Below are 14,051 nucleotides of genomic sequence, written 5' to 3' on the forward strand. Positions count from 1 at the left end.
GATGACACAACAGTGTTAGGCCTGATCATCGACAACGATGAGGCAGCCTATAGGGAGGAGTGGTGCAAGGACAACAACCTCTCCCTCATTGTGATCAAGACAAAGAGATGATTGTGGACTACAGGAAAAGGAGGACCGAGCACGCCCCCATTCTCATCAATGTGGCTGTAGTGGAACAGGTTGAGAGCTTCAAGTTCTTTGGCGTCCACATCACCAACAAACTAACATGGTCCAAGCACACCAAGACCGCTGTGAAGAGGGCACGACAAAAACCTATTCCCCCTCAGGAGACTGAAAAGTCACCGGGGCCAAGCTTCCTGCCATCCAGGACCTCTATACCAGGTGGTGTCAGAGGAAGCCCTAAAAAATGTCAGACTCCTGCCACCCTAATCATAGACTGTTCTCTCTGCTACCACACGGCAAGCGGTACCAGAAGGCCAAGTCTAGGACCAAGAGGCTCCTAAATAGCTTCTACCCCCAAGCCATAAGATTCCTTAACAGCTAATCAAATGGCTACCCAGACTATTAAGGTCTGTAAGGTCTACTACACCTGTTGTATTCGGCGCATGTGACAAATCAAATTTGATTTGATATTTATTTATATAGCTCTTTGCATTATACAGAAAATCTCAAAGATGTTTATAAACATAAGTACATGTAGGCCTAATTCTTGGACTGGACAATGCATAGAATGAATAGAGTTCAACTCAATTAAACTTTATTGATCCTCTCTTCCCCATGGAGATGAAGGAGATGCAGACCAAACTGTTGCAGAGGAAGAAGGAGATGGGTGGTAGGATCTGCAGCCTGAAGAGACCTCTTCATCAGAGGAAGCACATCCGCATCATGGAGGTCCGTGTCAACCAGGTACTGCAGTCATCACCACACAACCCTACATTTACAGTCACACTGTTGACTGTTTGGTTTGTTTGGTAGTCATCATCACAGAATACAACATCTATTCAACAATCTTACATTTATCACACAAATCAATCACACATCACAAAACCGTTGCGGTATACATTCAACACTCACAAAATCACACAAACCTACATCCATTCCACACCTGTTGAGTGTTTGCTATGAATCAGTTATGACCAACATAAAATTATTCTATATATGTAAGATGTACCCAGTATGGCCACTCAATCTGATTGGCAGAGAGCGAGGCGTACATAGCCATGCTAAGACGATGTTTTCCACCATAATTTGCTAATAAATTAATAAAAAATCCTACAATGTGATTTTATGGATTTTTTTTCTCATTTTGTCTGTCATAGTTGAAGTGTACCTATGATGAAAATTACAGGCCTCTCTCATCTTTTTATGTGGCAGAAATTGCACAATTGGTGGCTGACTAAACACTTTTTTGCCCCACTATTAAATTCCTCATTGATTTGGTTCAAACGGGTTTGCAATGTGTTTTGTGATTTGAGCATCATCTCTATAGTGTTCTTATCCTGTGGTTTTGCAGGCCACTAAAAGCTTTGACAAGTTGCTATGCAGCAACCAGGCATTGCGTGATGAGATTGACCACCTGCGGCACCAGAGGTGCTCCTTCGCCCTTATGTACCAGCGTCTGAGCAGAGAGCTACTGTCCCAGCACAATGTCATGGAAGACCTCGTGGAGAAGTCTGTCCTTGCCTACGACCAGCGGTCAGAGCCACAAACACTATGTCTGTGTGTGTGTTTGTATGTGGTGTGGAGAAGTCTGTTCTTCTTGCGCTCTCCCAGCTTAGAAATCTGGGCTGTGTTTGTGTTCTAGGTCCGAGGCCCTGGCCCGCATGCTAGCTGTGAGGGAGCGTAGCAAGAAGGACACGTCTCTCTGCCACACTGAGATGACTGAGCTGAAGAGGGTCATCGACCACGAGATAAAACTCCGCAGCTTCATGGTCCAAAAGTCCAAGGAGAGTGTCCCCATAGGCGAGGACGAAGAGGCCAAAAAGAGAAGTATGTTTTAGAATCACGCTTAACATTATACATCCTACAGTTGTTCATCGAATGGTTTCTTGTTTAGCCTAGAGGCTAGAGGCCTTTCTCGAGCTTCAACAACCTTCTTGCTTCATGGCAGTGCTTTGTCATTGGTGCAGGGGCCGAGCAGGCTCAGCGTGAGCGAATGGGAGGAGAGAGTCTGGAGACCTACCAGGCGGTGCACCGGCTGCTCGTGGAGGTGAGCGGCAACAGCGACCTGCGTCAGCTCGGCAGGACGTTTGTGGAGAACGAGGAGAAGAGCTTTGCTTACTTCAACTACATCAACGAGCTGAACAACAATAGCACCATGCTGAAGGACCGCATCAACAAGCTCAGGGTCAGGGTCCACACACATACACGGCATGCATGCACGCATGCACACACACAAACACAGGATGGGAGTTCATGTGCTGTAAGCTTGTAAAACTAGACAACTTATAAACCTAGACAAGGTTATATGACCGTGTTCTGCTACTATCTCCCCCATAGACTGAGATCCTGCACTTTGAGCTGGAGAACAAGCAGTATGATCAACAGTGGCAGGGCCAGCTCAAGGAACTGGAGGTAAGGTTTTCGTTTTTAGGAAGTTTTAGTTGAACTTTGCACCACTTTTCACTGCTCTAATGTGTCTGCTGGTGCTTCCTTGTGCATTTCTCTGTCTGACCATGCCAATCAGTTTCTATCCCCTATATCAATCTGTGTTCCCCTTCATCTTTTGACTTTGATGTTTTGTCGCTGGTCCCTCTCAGAGAGAGCTGGAGCAGCGTCGTGGCCGGGCCAATAATTTGGAGAGCCAGTACACTGTGGTTCTGAAGTTTTTGGACCAGCATAAGACGGCCATCGCCCACCTGTTTAACAAGATGAAGTGTAACCCTGCTTCTATCATTGGCAAGCTGGGCTGCAGCGCTCAGGTCACTGATGACAACGTCACCCAGTTTATCGGTAGGTGGACATTGTTGGACAACCCCTCTCTCTCGCAGCCTGTTGGCAATGCTAACGCTCTCAAAAGAACAAAGATTTTAACGGATTCCAAAGAAAAATTCACACACAAGATATTACCAATTTACTATGCCGTTTGTAAATAAATACCTGGTAATTTCTGTACCATCAAATAAAGTGTATCCAAATTGGCAGTACATTGTATGTAACACTCACACAGTATCTCACACAGGCAAAGCAAAAGTGGAACTCACCAGACTTCTAGAATGAGCGACACATACTCACCACTAGACACTGACTCATCCCGTCTCATTCCATCCTGTCCTCTGCATCACCACAGGTATCCTGGAGGAGGAGATGCACCAGCTGTTGATGTTCCTGTCCCAGTGCAGCTACAAGGAGGCCGAGGAGATGGAGCTGCCCCCTCAGAACCTCCTGCTGGTCAGCTGCAGCCTGCTGCCCGCCGTGACCTCCTCTGCTACAGAGGCACCCTCCTTCGACGACAGCACCACTGAAGCACTACTGGGCCTGGGTCAGTACTGGTACAGTAGAGCCTGCACCCCAAATGGCACCATATTCCCTATATTGTACTATGTTGTGCTGTTGCCATGTTGTGTTGCTGCCATTCTGTGTTGTTGTCTTAGGTCTCTTTATGTAGTGTTGTGTTTTCTCCTACATTTCTATTTTTAATCCCAGCCCCCGTACCCGAGGAGACCTTTTACCTCTTGTTAGGCCGTAATTGTAAATAACAATTTGTACTCAATTGATTTGCCTAGTTAAATAAATAAACAATACAGCATAGTGCATTACTTTGACCAGGGCCAGTGCATTACTTTGACCAGGGCCAGTGCATTACTTTGACCAGGGCCAGTGCATTACTTTGACCAGGGCCAGTGCATTACTTTGACCAGGGCCAGTGCATTACTTTGACCAGGGCCAGTGCATTACTTTGACCAGGGCCAGTGCATTACTTTGACCAGGGCCAGTGCATTACTTTGACCAGGGCCAGTGCATTACTTTGACCAGGGCCAGTGCATTACTTTGACCAGGGCCGATGCATTACTTTGACCTGGGCCAGTGCATTACTTTGACCAGGGCCAGTGCATTACTTTGACCAGGGCCAGTGCATTACTTTGACCAGGGCCAGTGCATTACTTTGACCAGGGCCGATGCATTACTTTGACCTGGGCCGATGCATTACTTTGACCTGGGCCGATGTAGTGAATAGGTTTCCCTTTGGGAAACAGCTTTTAATAAACTGAAGGCAGTATAACAACCTGTTGACAGTGTAAATAATAATATAATATGTATATATGTAATATCGGGTAACATTTTCCTTAAAGTCAACACTAATCGCAAGTGACTTTTAGTACTTCAAGTGGAGTGTGTCGGTGTTGTGCTCCATTAACTTTGTGTGTGGTGTGCCTTACAGGCAGCGAGCAGCCACTGGACTTCCAGACCCTGCGTGAGCGGGTGCTGCCCCGGGTGATGCATACTGAACAGGGTAAGGTGCCCAAGGCCCCATCTGCCCCCCTAAGAGGAAAGAAGAAGGTGGGCTTCAACCCCAAGTCTGCCTGAGCAGGAGCCTCTGACGCTCACAAGACATGGTGCTCACATACTGCGTTGTTTTAATGTCAAAGAAACCATTACAGCATTTAGCTTTAGTCCTTGGTCTCAGTAATCTGTTCATTGTTCAACGTGTCCTTTGCCCCCCACCCCCACCACTGCTTTTGAACAGGTTTGTTCTCATTGTTGGAGGAAATAACACAGCTCATCTAGGCCCTTATCCCTAGTTTCCCACCTCAGGAAAGATACTTCGTTTTGGGCAATGAAATAACAAATGGTGGGTGGCTCAGGGCTTTGCACCTCTGCGTCAAGGTCTCTTAGCATGGCCAGGCACCACCTCTGGAGTAACAACAGGCTTTACGGGGATCACTGGCTGACAGCTTAGTGTCTGCCCTGCCTTTGGGATGCATCATGAGGTGTAACGTTACCCCGTAACCTCATGACATGCACTAAAATAAACACTGGGGCTTTGTCTTTCCAAACCAAACCCCATGTTTTGATGGAGAGTGTTAGGCCCCTCTGTACCTTGAAGACCAGTGTGATGCCAGAAGACGGCCATCTCTGCTACATCACTGGCTCTCATTGATCCTCCAGGTCATCTACAAGTCCATGCTAGGTAAAGCTCCGCCTTATCTCAGTTCACTGGTCACGATGGCAACACCCATCCGTAGCACGCGCTCCAGCAGGTGTATCTCACTGATCATCCCTAAAGCCAACACCTCATTTGGCCGCCTTTCGTTCCAGTACTCTGCTGCCTGTGACTGGAACGAATTGCAAAAATCGCTGAAGTTGGAGACTTTTATCTCCCTCACCAGCTTCAAACATCTGCTATCTGAGCAGCTAACCGATCGCTGCAGCTGTATTCACCTACCCATTTTCACCTACCTCATCCCCATACTGTTTTTATTTATTTACTTTTCTGCTCTTTTGCACACCAATATCTCTACCTGTACATGTCCATCTGATCATTTATCACTCCAGTGTTAATCTGCAAAATTGTAATTATTCGCCTACCTCCTCATGCCTTTTGCACACAATGTATATAGACTCCCCTTTTTTTCTACTGTGTTATTGACTTGTTAATTGTTTACTCCATGTGTAACTCTGTGTTGTCTGTTCACACTGCTATGCTTTATCTTGGCCAGGTCGCAGTTGCAAATGAGAACTGGTTCTCAACTAGCCTACCTGGTTAAATAAAGGTGAAATAAATAAAATTAAAATTAAAAAAATACAGAAGGCTACATGCTCTTAGTCTTAGGGGATCCATAATGTTCTCAGCTGCTGGGCAGGACTGCTACCAAAACAAAACTAAAACCCTGAATCAGTTTACAAACCAATAGAAAAGCTCTCCCTCACTGAACAGATCATTTGAACCTCACAAACTCTCCTCGTGGGCTGTTTGTGCGTAAGCAGCAATCTCCTAATACTATTTTCAACCCATACTGATGTCATTAACCCCTGATGTAAACTCCTGCTAGTGATGAAACCTTACAGATGAAAAGGTATTGATTTTGAGTATTACTTATTTACAACACAGTGTGGTGCAACAGTTATGTGATCAACTTGGGCAAAATAATTGAGGGAAGCACACACCCATTGATGCATAGACTTGATTTGTTGAGTTGATACAGAATATCACTTAAGATGACATTCGTTCCAATATGTCATCAGTCATTCAAGTAAATAAAGGACATTGAATATATATTATGCTCTCTAAGGGGATGCTTCAAATTAAACATTTATTGTCATGAGGTGCAAGAAGTAACAAACTGAGGATCTCTCAACAAAAGTTATTTATTGAAAAGTGATCAGATTGTAAAAAATCTATTGAATATGGATTCAACCGTTTGTCTGACAGACCATTTACACACATCTGGCTTGGTAGTTTGCTTAACCACTGTCGATGATGAGAAAACACAAGCATATGCATCACAGGTGGCCAGTTTAAAAGTGTCTTGAGCCTTTTGTAGAAGGTAAAGGCCAGTGAGTTTCCCTCTGGTTCTTTCCCTCCTCTTCCACTGTGGGGCTGCAGGTGGTGGGGGCTCTAGCTATGGCCTCTTGGTATAGGTGACCTGAGAGGGGAAGTGTGACTGACAGACAAAGGAGCCAGTGAATTATTCCGGGGTGGTCTACATCACCTGATCTGAGGATGTAAGTGGGCGGGGCAAGCACAAAGGACCGTGGGTGGAGCCTGGAGATGATAGATGACAGCTGACGGGTGTTTTGATGATAGAAATAGAAGCTCTAGAGTCTCCAGTCAAGAGCCTGCTAAAAGCCTTCTTCACCTCGTCATTGCCATCCTTATCACGTTCAGCCAGGTGTTTAACAACTAGTCAGTGCCTCAATGGCATATGTCACATCATCTCTGTCTCTTCACAGCATGGGAAGGAATCTCTAGTAACTTCTATGAGGTTGAAAAGTCACATCTTTATTACGTCTGTCTGCATCTAAACGTTAAAGATACATGTATGAAGAGTTTGTCTGCCACTCACTCACCCAGAACAATTGTTCCTGGGCAGGCAGCTGTCTTGCTCCTCACAGTTATTCCCAGTTTAATGACAGAAATAGCTGCTGCTGCTCTGCATGCCAGTGGTTGTAGAATGGGATGGCATTGTCACAGTGGGGCTGGGCCCGTTAGTGAATTAGCAGGCTAGTGGGAGCATCAGACTACTATAAATACCCAATGTGCATTGTTATCCCAACACTCTGGACATGGATAAGTCACACACACACACACACACACACACACACACACACAACATCTTTCTTTCTCTGTCTCTCACACCCAATTCTACATCAGACACACAGGTGTAGCGGTCTAACCTCCCGACCACATATGTCCCCTCGGTGACAGAGGTTTCAGCCCTCGCTCAGCCGACTGCCTGTGCCCTTAACAACTTTCTGTACCCCTCTCTATATATCCGTCTCCCCACATCTGTCCCATCAAAAACAAGAAAGGTTTACATACACCTTAGCCAAATACATTTAAACTCAGTTTTTCACAACTCCTGACATTTAATCCTAGGAAAAATTCCCTGTCTTAGGTCAGTTAGGATCACCACTTTATTTTAGGAATGTCAATTGTCAGATTAATAGTAGATAATTATTTATTTCAGCTTTTATTTATTTCATCACATTCCCAGTGGGTCAGAAGTTTACATGCTACCAAATACTAATTGAGTGTATTGCCTTTCAATTGCCACAAACTTGGGTCAAACGTTTTGGGTAGCCTTCCACAAGCTTCCCACAATAAGTTGGCTGAATTTTGGCCCATTCCTCCTGACAGAGTTGGTGTAACTTGAGTTTGAGTTTATTTTATTTTTACAGGGACAGTGCACATTAATCAACGTTTCAGTAAAAGTGCCGGTTTTAGCCAGCCGGCTAATCTTCAACCGCAGTCTCTGGGCAGGATATTAAAAACAATTACAATATAGACAATCATTGAGCAGTGAGCACACGCAGGGCAACATAGGACAAGCAAGACATAGCATACAGACAGAGCAACATAGGACAAGCAAGACGTAGCATACAGACAGCAACATAGAACAAAAAGCAGCAAGACAACTGAGTCAGGTTTGTAAGCCTCCTTGCTCGCACACGCTTTTTCTGTTCTGCCCACAAATTTTCTATGGGCTTGAGGTCAGGGCTTTGTGATGGCCACTCCAATACCTCGACTTTGTTGTCCTTAAGCCATTTTGCCACAACTTTGGAAGTATGCTTGGGGTCCTTGTCCATTTGGAAGACCCATTTGTGACCAAGCTTTAACTTCCTGACTGATGTCTTGAGATGTTGCTTCAATATATCCACATCATTTTCAATTCCTCATGATGCCATCTATGATGCTGCCACCCCCGTGCTTCATGGTTGGGATGGTGTTCTTTGGCTTGCAAGCCTCCCCCTTTTTCCTACAAACATAATGATGGTCATTATGGCCAAACAGTTCTATTTTTGTTTCATTAGACCAGAGGACATTTCTCCAAAAAGTACAATCTTTGTCCCCATGTGCAGTTGCAAACCAGCTTCTTCCTTGCTGAGTGGCCTTTCAGGTTATGTCAATATATAGGACTCATTTTACTGTGGATATAAATACTTTGTACCTGTTTCCTCCAGCATCTTCACAAGGTCATTTGCTGTTGTTCTGGGATTGATTTGCACTTTTCGCACCAAAGTACCTTCATCTCTAGGAGACAGAACGCGTCTCCTTCCTGAGCGATATGACGACTGTGTGGTCACATGGTGTTTATACTTGCATACTATTGTTTGTACAGAAGAACGTGACATCTTCAGGCATTTGGAAATTGCTTCCAAGAATGAACCAGACTTGTGGAGGTCTACAACTTTTCTTCCTGAGGTCTTGGCTGATTTTCCCATGATGTCAAGCAAAGAGGCACTGAGTTTGAAGGTAGACCTTCAAATACATCCACAGGTACACCTCCAATTGACTCAAATGATGTCAATTAGCCTATCAGAAGCTTCTAAAGCCATTACATAATTTCCTGGAATTTTTCGAGTTGTTTAAAGGCACAGTCAATTTAGTGTATGTAAACTTCTAACCCACTGGAATTGTGATACAGTGAATTATAAGTGAAATAATCTGTCTGTAAACAATTGTTGGAAAAAATACTTGTGTCATGCACAAAGTAGATGTCCTAACCGACTTGCCAAAACTATAGTTTCTTAACAAGAAAGTGGTGAAGTGGTTGAAAAACAAGTTTTATTGACTCTGACCTAAGTGTATGTAAACTTCCGACTTCAAATGTAAGTTGATCGGAACTCCGATCTCCTCTTCTAAAAAACGGTAAAAGAAACATCAAATCAACAGGATACGACAGTAAATAAAGACATTGGTTATGTTTAATATTGTGTGACAAAATCTACAGGGAAAGCTAGTAAATCATTTGTAAGACATCAACATCATCATATCGAGAACAGGGCGACATGTTTCTCGTCTAAACAAAATCCGCAAAATGTCCGCAAAATGCACCGATCTCACATTGGTATTCTGCCGCTCGTAAAGTTTCCAAAAAGTGGAAAAGTAGAGGGATGGACTTAGGTAGCAGATGTTAAATTGATAGGCACATATGAAATGAAGTCAATTTACAACCTTGTACACTCCCGCCCAGATGCTGAGTAAAAGATGCATATAGAGGATGTGAGCAAAATGTTTATTTCACATGTAGGCTAACCTGTTCTACAAGAATTTGCTACGTGACCTTTCACTGCTACACTGAATTTTGGTCGTCATGGTTGAATATAAATCATTTGTTTGTGTGTGTGTGTGTGGGGAGGGGGGGGGGGGCTGATGTTAAGCAAATATAAAGAATAAGTACATCAAAAGTAAGTTGATATATTAAAGTATAAAGAGTAGGCTTATGTGACTGAAAATACCATATGTTCTTGCTGCGTGAGGTGTTCAGCAGTAGGAAAATGTCACCCATAAAATGTCAATTTAATGCAAACTAAAACATTTATAAATATATATATTTTTCTGTCGCTCACATGCTCCAGTGTTGAATCGCCGTCATTGTTCACTGAAATGAATATGATGCTGAAGAGCATAGGATATTTCTTTTTCATTTTCATTTAAGTACATCAATGCCTTTGACAAATCAGTAGAACTAAAAAAAAAATCTTCATCAATCAATCATAAACAACAGTTTGGGGGGTATATACAAGAGGGTAAGGGAGATTGCGGTAAAAAAATGAATATTGAAGTAGTATGTTGTAAGCTTAATGATATCTCAAGCCACATGTTTGCTTTTGCGTGTAGAAGTGCATTACACAAGATGGGTCCAAGGCAAAATGCTCACTTGATAAAGGACGTTTTAAAACAATAATATTCATTTGACATTTAAGAAGACACATACATGTAACAATCACTTTTCGCTTTAACAAAAATAGATGTGGCTTTTCCAGCCTTGAGGTTCCCTTTCAGTATCTATAAAAAGCATGGCTCTGTCTGAAATGGTACCCTACTCCCTATATAGAGTACTACTTTTGACCAGATCCCTGTTGGTCCTGGTCAAAGTAGTGCAGTGTATAGGGAGTAGGGTGCCATTTTGGAAGAAACCTAAGTCTGCCTATTTACAGTGTCAATTAGCATTATGGTTATTTATAAAGGTCCTGTTGCAAGAGTCAGTTGGTGCTGGGGATTGTGGGTAGTGCGGTTTTAGTGTGTTTTAGTGTAGTCATCTAGCTCAGGGATGGACTAATCCTAGAAGGCTGCAACTTTATTCCAGATAAGCTCTAACAAACACCTAATTCCACTTGATCTAAATCGAAGACTTTGATTAGTTGATTATTTGAATGAGGCGTATTAGTGCTGAGCTGTAACAAAAGCCTGCACACAGTGTGTCCTATGACTGGAGATGCCCACCACTGATCTAGCTGATATGCACAGGGGAGAGAGAAGATCCAGGAGAATGTTTAGTTGTGTTTCTAAACTCTGAGATTTATCTGTACATTTCCAGGATTTAATTGAGCAGATATTCCAAGTGTTTATCTCAGTGTTTGTGACAAATGTTGTTTAAGGTGTTTTGGTCCTTTAAGACGTCAAATGTTGGATATAAAAAATGCATTAACCATTATTTATTCTAGTAAAATCCCATAGTTCTGACATTCAACATTGACAGTGGGTCTTCAACGCTTTAGCTGCTTTTCCTGTTGGACTCTCTGGGTGATGTAATACTCTGACCAACCTCCTATTCCCTAACCCGGGTAAGGGGGATGTCACTCTTCTCTCTCCTCAAACAGATGATTGATCCCACACCTGTACAGAAAGATCAGAGACAGATCTGGTCAGGTGTTAGGGCACTAACACAGAAGTTAGGCAGAGGAATTTACATTACTTGGTATCATTAAGGCTTGATCAAAGAAGATTCATCACTGAAATCGGAAAGTCTTATAGAAAAATACATTTTCAAGAAATTCAGCATATCCAAAGAATCTATCAAAATGATGCCATATTGAAAAAGACAGAGCTCTGGTCCAAAGTAGTGCACTAAATAGGGAAAAGGGTTCACAAGTCACCCAATACCACTCATGTTATGTCCTGTAAATCAGGCAAGGGAAATCATTGAATAGGGTATTGGGGCTATTTGGGAAGCATACATAGTCTACTCTCTAACCTTGTTGACTGTGGTGAGGGGCGTGCGTCCGGAGCTGGTGTGGAGTCTCTGGCGAACTCCATGCTGCTGCTCCTCGAACCCCCGTCCCGGCGACCTCTCCCTCCTCACATCCCGGTCCATCAACCTCCCTGGGGAGCGACCGAGGCGTAGATCCCCCCCCAAGGCTCTCCCTGGAGACCTGGCCAGATGCGGGTCCATCATCATCCTGCCACTGGGAGACTTTTCCCTCTCCACCGAGTGTGGCCGGCGGCCGGGTGACTTGTCGCGGCGGAACTCTGTGCGGGCCTCGCGGTAGCGGTGTGGCGTGCCCGGGTCACCGTGCAACGCAGGGCTGGCCGCCAGGCGCTTAGTGATGTGCTCGTTGTAGGAGGGCGGCCCACGCTTGTTGGGGCTGTGGATGAAAAGGAGGCATTGGAGAGACCCATTGTGGAGATGGAAAGGGCAGGGCAGGGCGCCATGGGACAAAGATCACAGGGTAAACAGCATTGCATAGTATACTGCTGCCCTAATGTGAGGGGGAGTATCTGGATGAAGTTACTGAACAGAACCATGAAACAGCAACTAATGCATCCAGCTTAACGAAGTGATCTTGGTACAAAGTGGTGCATTAAATATATATATTTATATTAAGCTGATGTCAATCATAACTATGGCTAGTGTAATACTCTCAATAGCTATGTAAAATGAAATCAAGACAGTGGCAAGCAATGGCTTTGGATGTCGAGAAAGCAATTCTCATTGAAATCACTGAAGATTATGCAAACAGTTAATGGGTTAGCCACTGTCACAGTAGGAGACAAAACATGAGCAAGTGTACAGGACAAAAATTAGATATGGTTGATTCTGTCACTGCACATTTGTATCCATCGATGGATTGGAGAGCCAAAGACATTTTGTCATATCGTCACCATGTTTGCTCCAGAAGTAAAATGTCCCATTTTATATTACACGGAGGATTATGGAATCAATGATATGACAACTCAAGCTGGTCATTTTCCTAGTGCTTTAACAAACATACATTTTTCTGTCCTAAATTGCACAGAAAGAGTACGATGTATGGATAATGGCTGAATGACGGTTGACAACTTACATTTTGGATGTCCTTCTGTCTTTTACTATAAATACATTAGAGTACAAACATATTTTTGGTGAAGATGAGAAAAATTGCAATGAACCCTATGCCACTCTTCAACCCTCTCTTCTGTTCTTTAAACATCATGAATCCCACAAGGTCAAACTGTATGGGAGGGTGGTTAAAAAAAGCTAACTAAGCAAACTGTCATTACAATATTACATGAATGCAGCTGTTTGATTGGTAGATACAGGGAGTCTCAGAAAATACAAGTAGTAACCACCCTTTATTTACCATGATGTATTTTACTTATTAAATAGACAATGTCTAAGTAATGCCATGTTTAAGTAAAAGGCACACTTCCTCCTGCAAAGAATAAACACCAGCATTAATCCAGGTCTCAGATATGCATGGTGTATCAGATGGAAGAATACCATTACCAGAAAGCTCACAAGTTATGTATGCCAACCTATGTCACCCGTATGCAGACAGGTGCCACCTAGTATGCCAGACTATGCCACGTGTCTGGCAACTTATGCTATGGAGCAATTTCAGCGGCAACAAAAATTGTATTAGGATATTGAACTTAATATTTTTGCATTTGTAATGCACTAATAAAATAATTGAATTCATAAATTGAATTTTCATTTCATGATTTGAAACTGAATTAAATTAATATTGCATGCAGTTTTCAAATTCAGTTCTTTAAATTCAGCTTCAAAACCAGACAACATCCTGGCACTTTTCCAGCCAAGAAAGGTAGAGGAGAACAGCTAGAATCAAACACTCTCTGTGGTCAACAGAAGCTTCTGCCGGTTTCTGAAGCCAACGTGACATGTTGGACTTATTTTCTTCCTATGAATGTGGCTTTAGTGTTTGAACCGTTTTGGCTATACACTATTATAACCCCATTCCTGAAAGCTAAGACTCTCTGGAACATGGACGTGTTCTGTTCCCCTCAATTCTGTTTTAACTCATGAAACACAAGTTACATTTATGAATAGAATTTGTGCATTACAAATAAGAAAGCATCACATTCAAATGTAATATCCTAATAGAAATTCAAAATAAAGGAATTCAAATTCTGTTGGCACTGAAATCGCTCCATACTATGCCAACTGAATGCCAACCTGTAACGGTTCTCTTGTGGTGAAGGAGAGTCGGACCAAAATGCGGCGTGTAGATTGCGATCCATGTTTAATAAACAAACGTAAAACACGAATCAATACAAACACTACAAAACAAAGAACGTAATGAACGTAATGAAAACCGAAACAACCCTATCTGGTGAAAACACAGAGACAGGAACAATCACCCACAAACACACAGTGAAACCCAGGCTACCTAAATATGGTTCCCAAACAGAGACAATGACT

The 14,051-nt window shown here is 43.1% G+C and overlaps 2 protein-coding genes across 5 annotated transcripts in view; one reads left to right on the forward strand and one right to left on the reverse strand.

Moving 5' to 3' along the window:
- The first annotated feature begins 738 nt into the window (after positions 1 to 738).
- Positions 739 to 5,160, forward strand: LOC109891597 (coiled-coil domain-containing protein 63-like). Its single transcript, XM_020484130.2, has 8 exons — positions 739 to 867; positions 1,475 to 1,656; positions 1,766 to 1,950; positions 2,091 to 2,308; positions 2,461 to 2,535; positions 2,721 to 2,913; positions 3,251 to 3,442; positions 4,343 to 5,160. Exons 1-8 carry the CDS (start codon positions 739 to 741, stop codon positions 4,486 to 4,488), a joined length of 1,320 nt encoding a protein of 439 aa, XP_020339719.1. The 3' UTR covers positions 4,489 to 5,160.
- A 4,152-nt stretch (positions 5,161 to 9,312) lies between these two features.
- The window catches only part of LOC109891598 (citron Rho-interacting kinase), a 56,981-nt gene continuing 52,242 nt past the window's right edge, over positions 9,313 to 14,051 (reverse strand). For all 4 annotated transcript variants that reach the window (XM_031825397.1, XM_031825395.1, XM_031825396.1 and 1 more), the window contains 2 exons: positions 11,604 to 11,994; positions 9,313 to 11,245 (listed from right to left, as the gene is read on the reverse strand). In XM_031825397.1, coding sequence (XP_031681257.1) covers positions 11,222 to 11,245; positions 11,604 to 11,994 — 415 coding nt within the window. In that variant the 3' untranslated portion in view covers positions 9,313 to 11,221. The remainder of the gene's footprint in view (positions 11,246 to 11,603; positions 11,995 to 14,051) is intronic.

Source organism: Oncorhynchus kisutch, linkage group LG5 (assembly GCF_002021735.2).
Source record: "Oncorhynchus kisutch isolate 150728-3 linkage group LG5, Okis_V2, whole genome shotgun sequence".
NCBI lineage: Eukaryota > Metazoa > Chordata > Actinopteri > Salmoniformes > Salmonidae > Oncorhynchus > Oncorhynchus kisutch.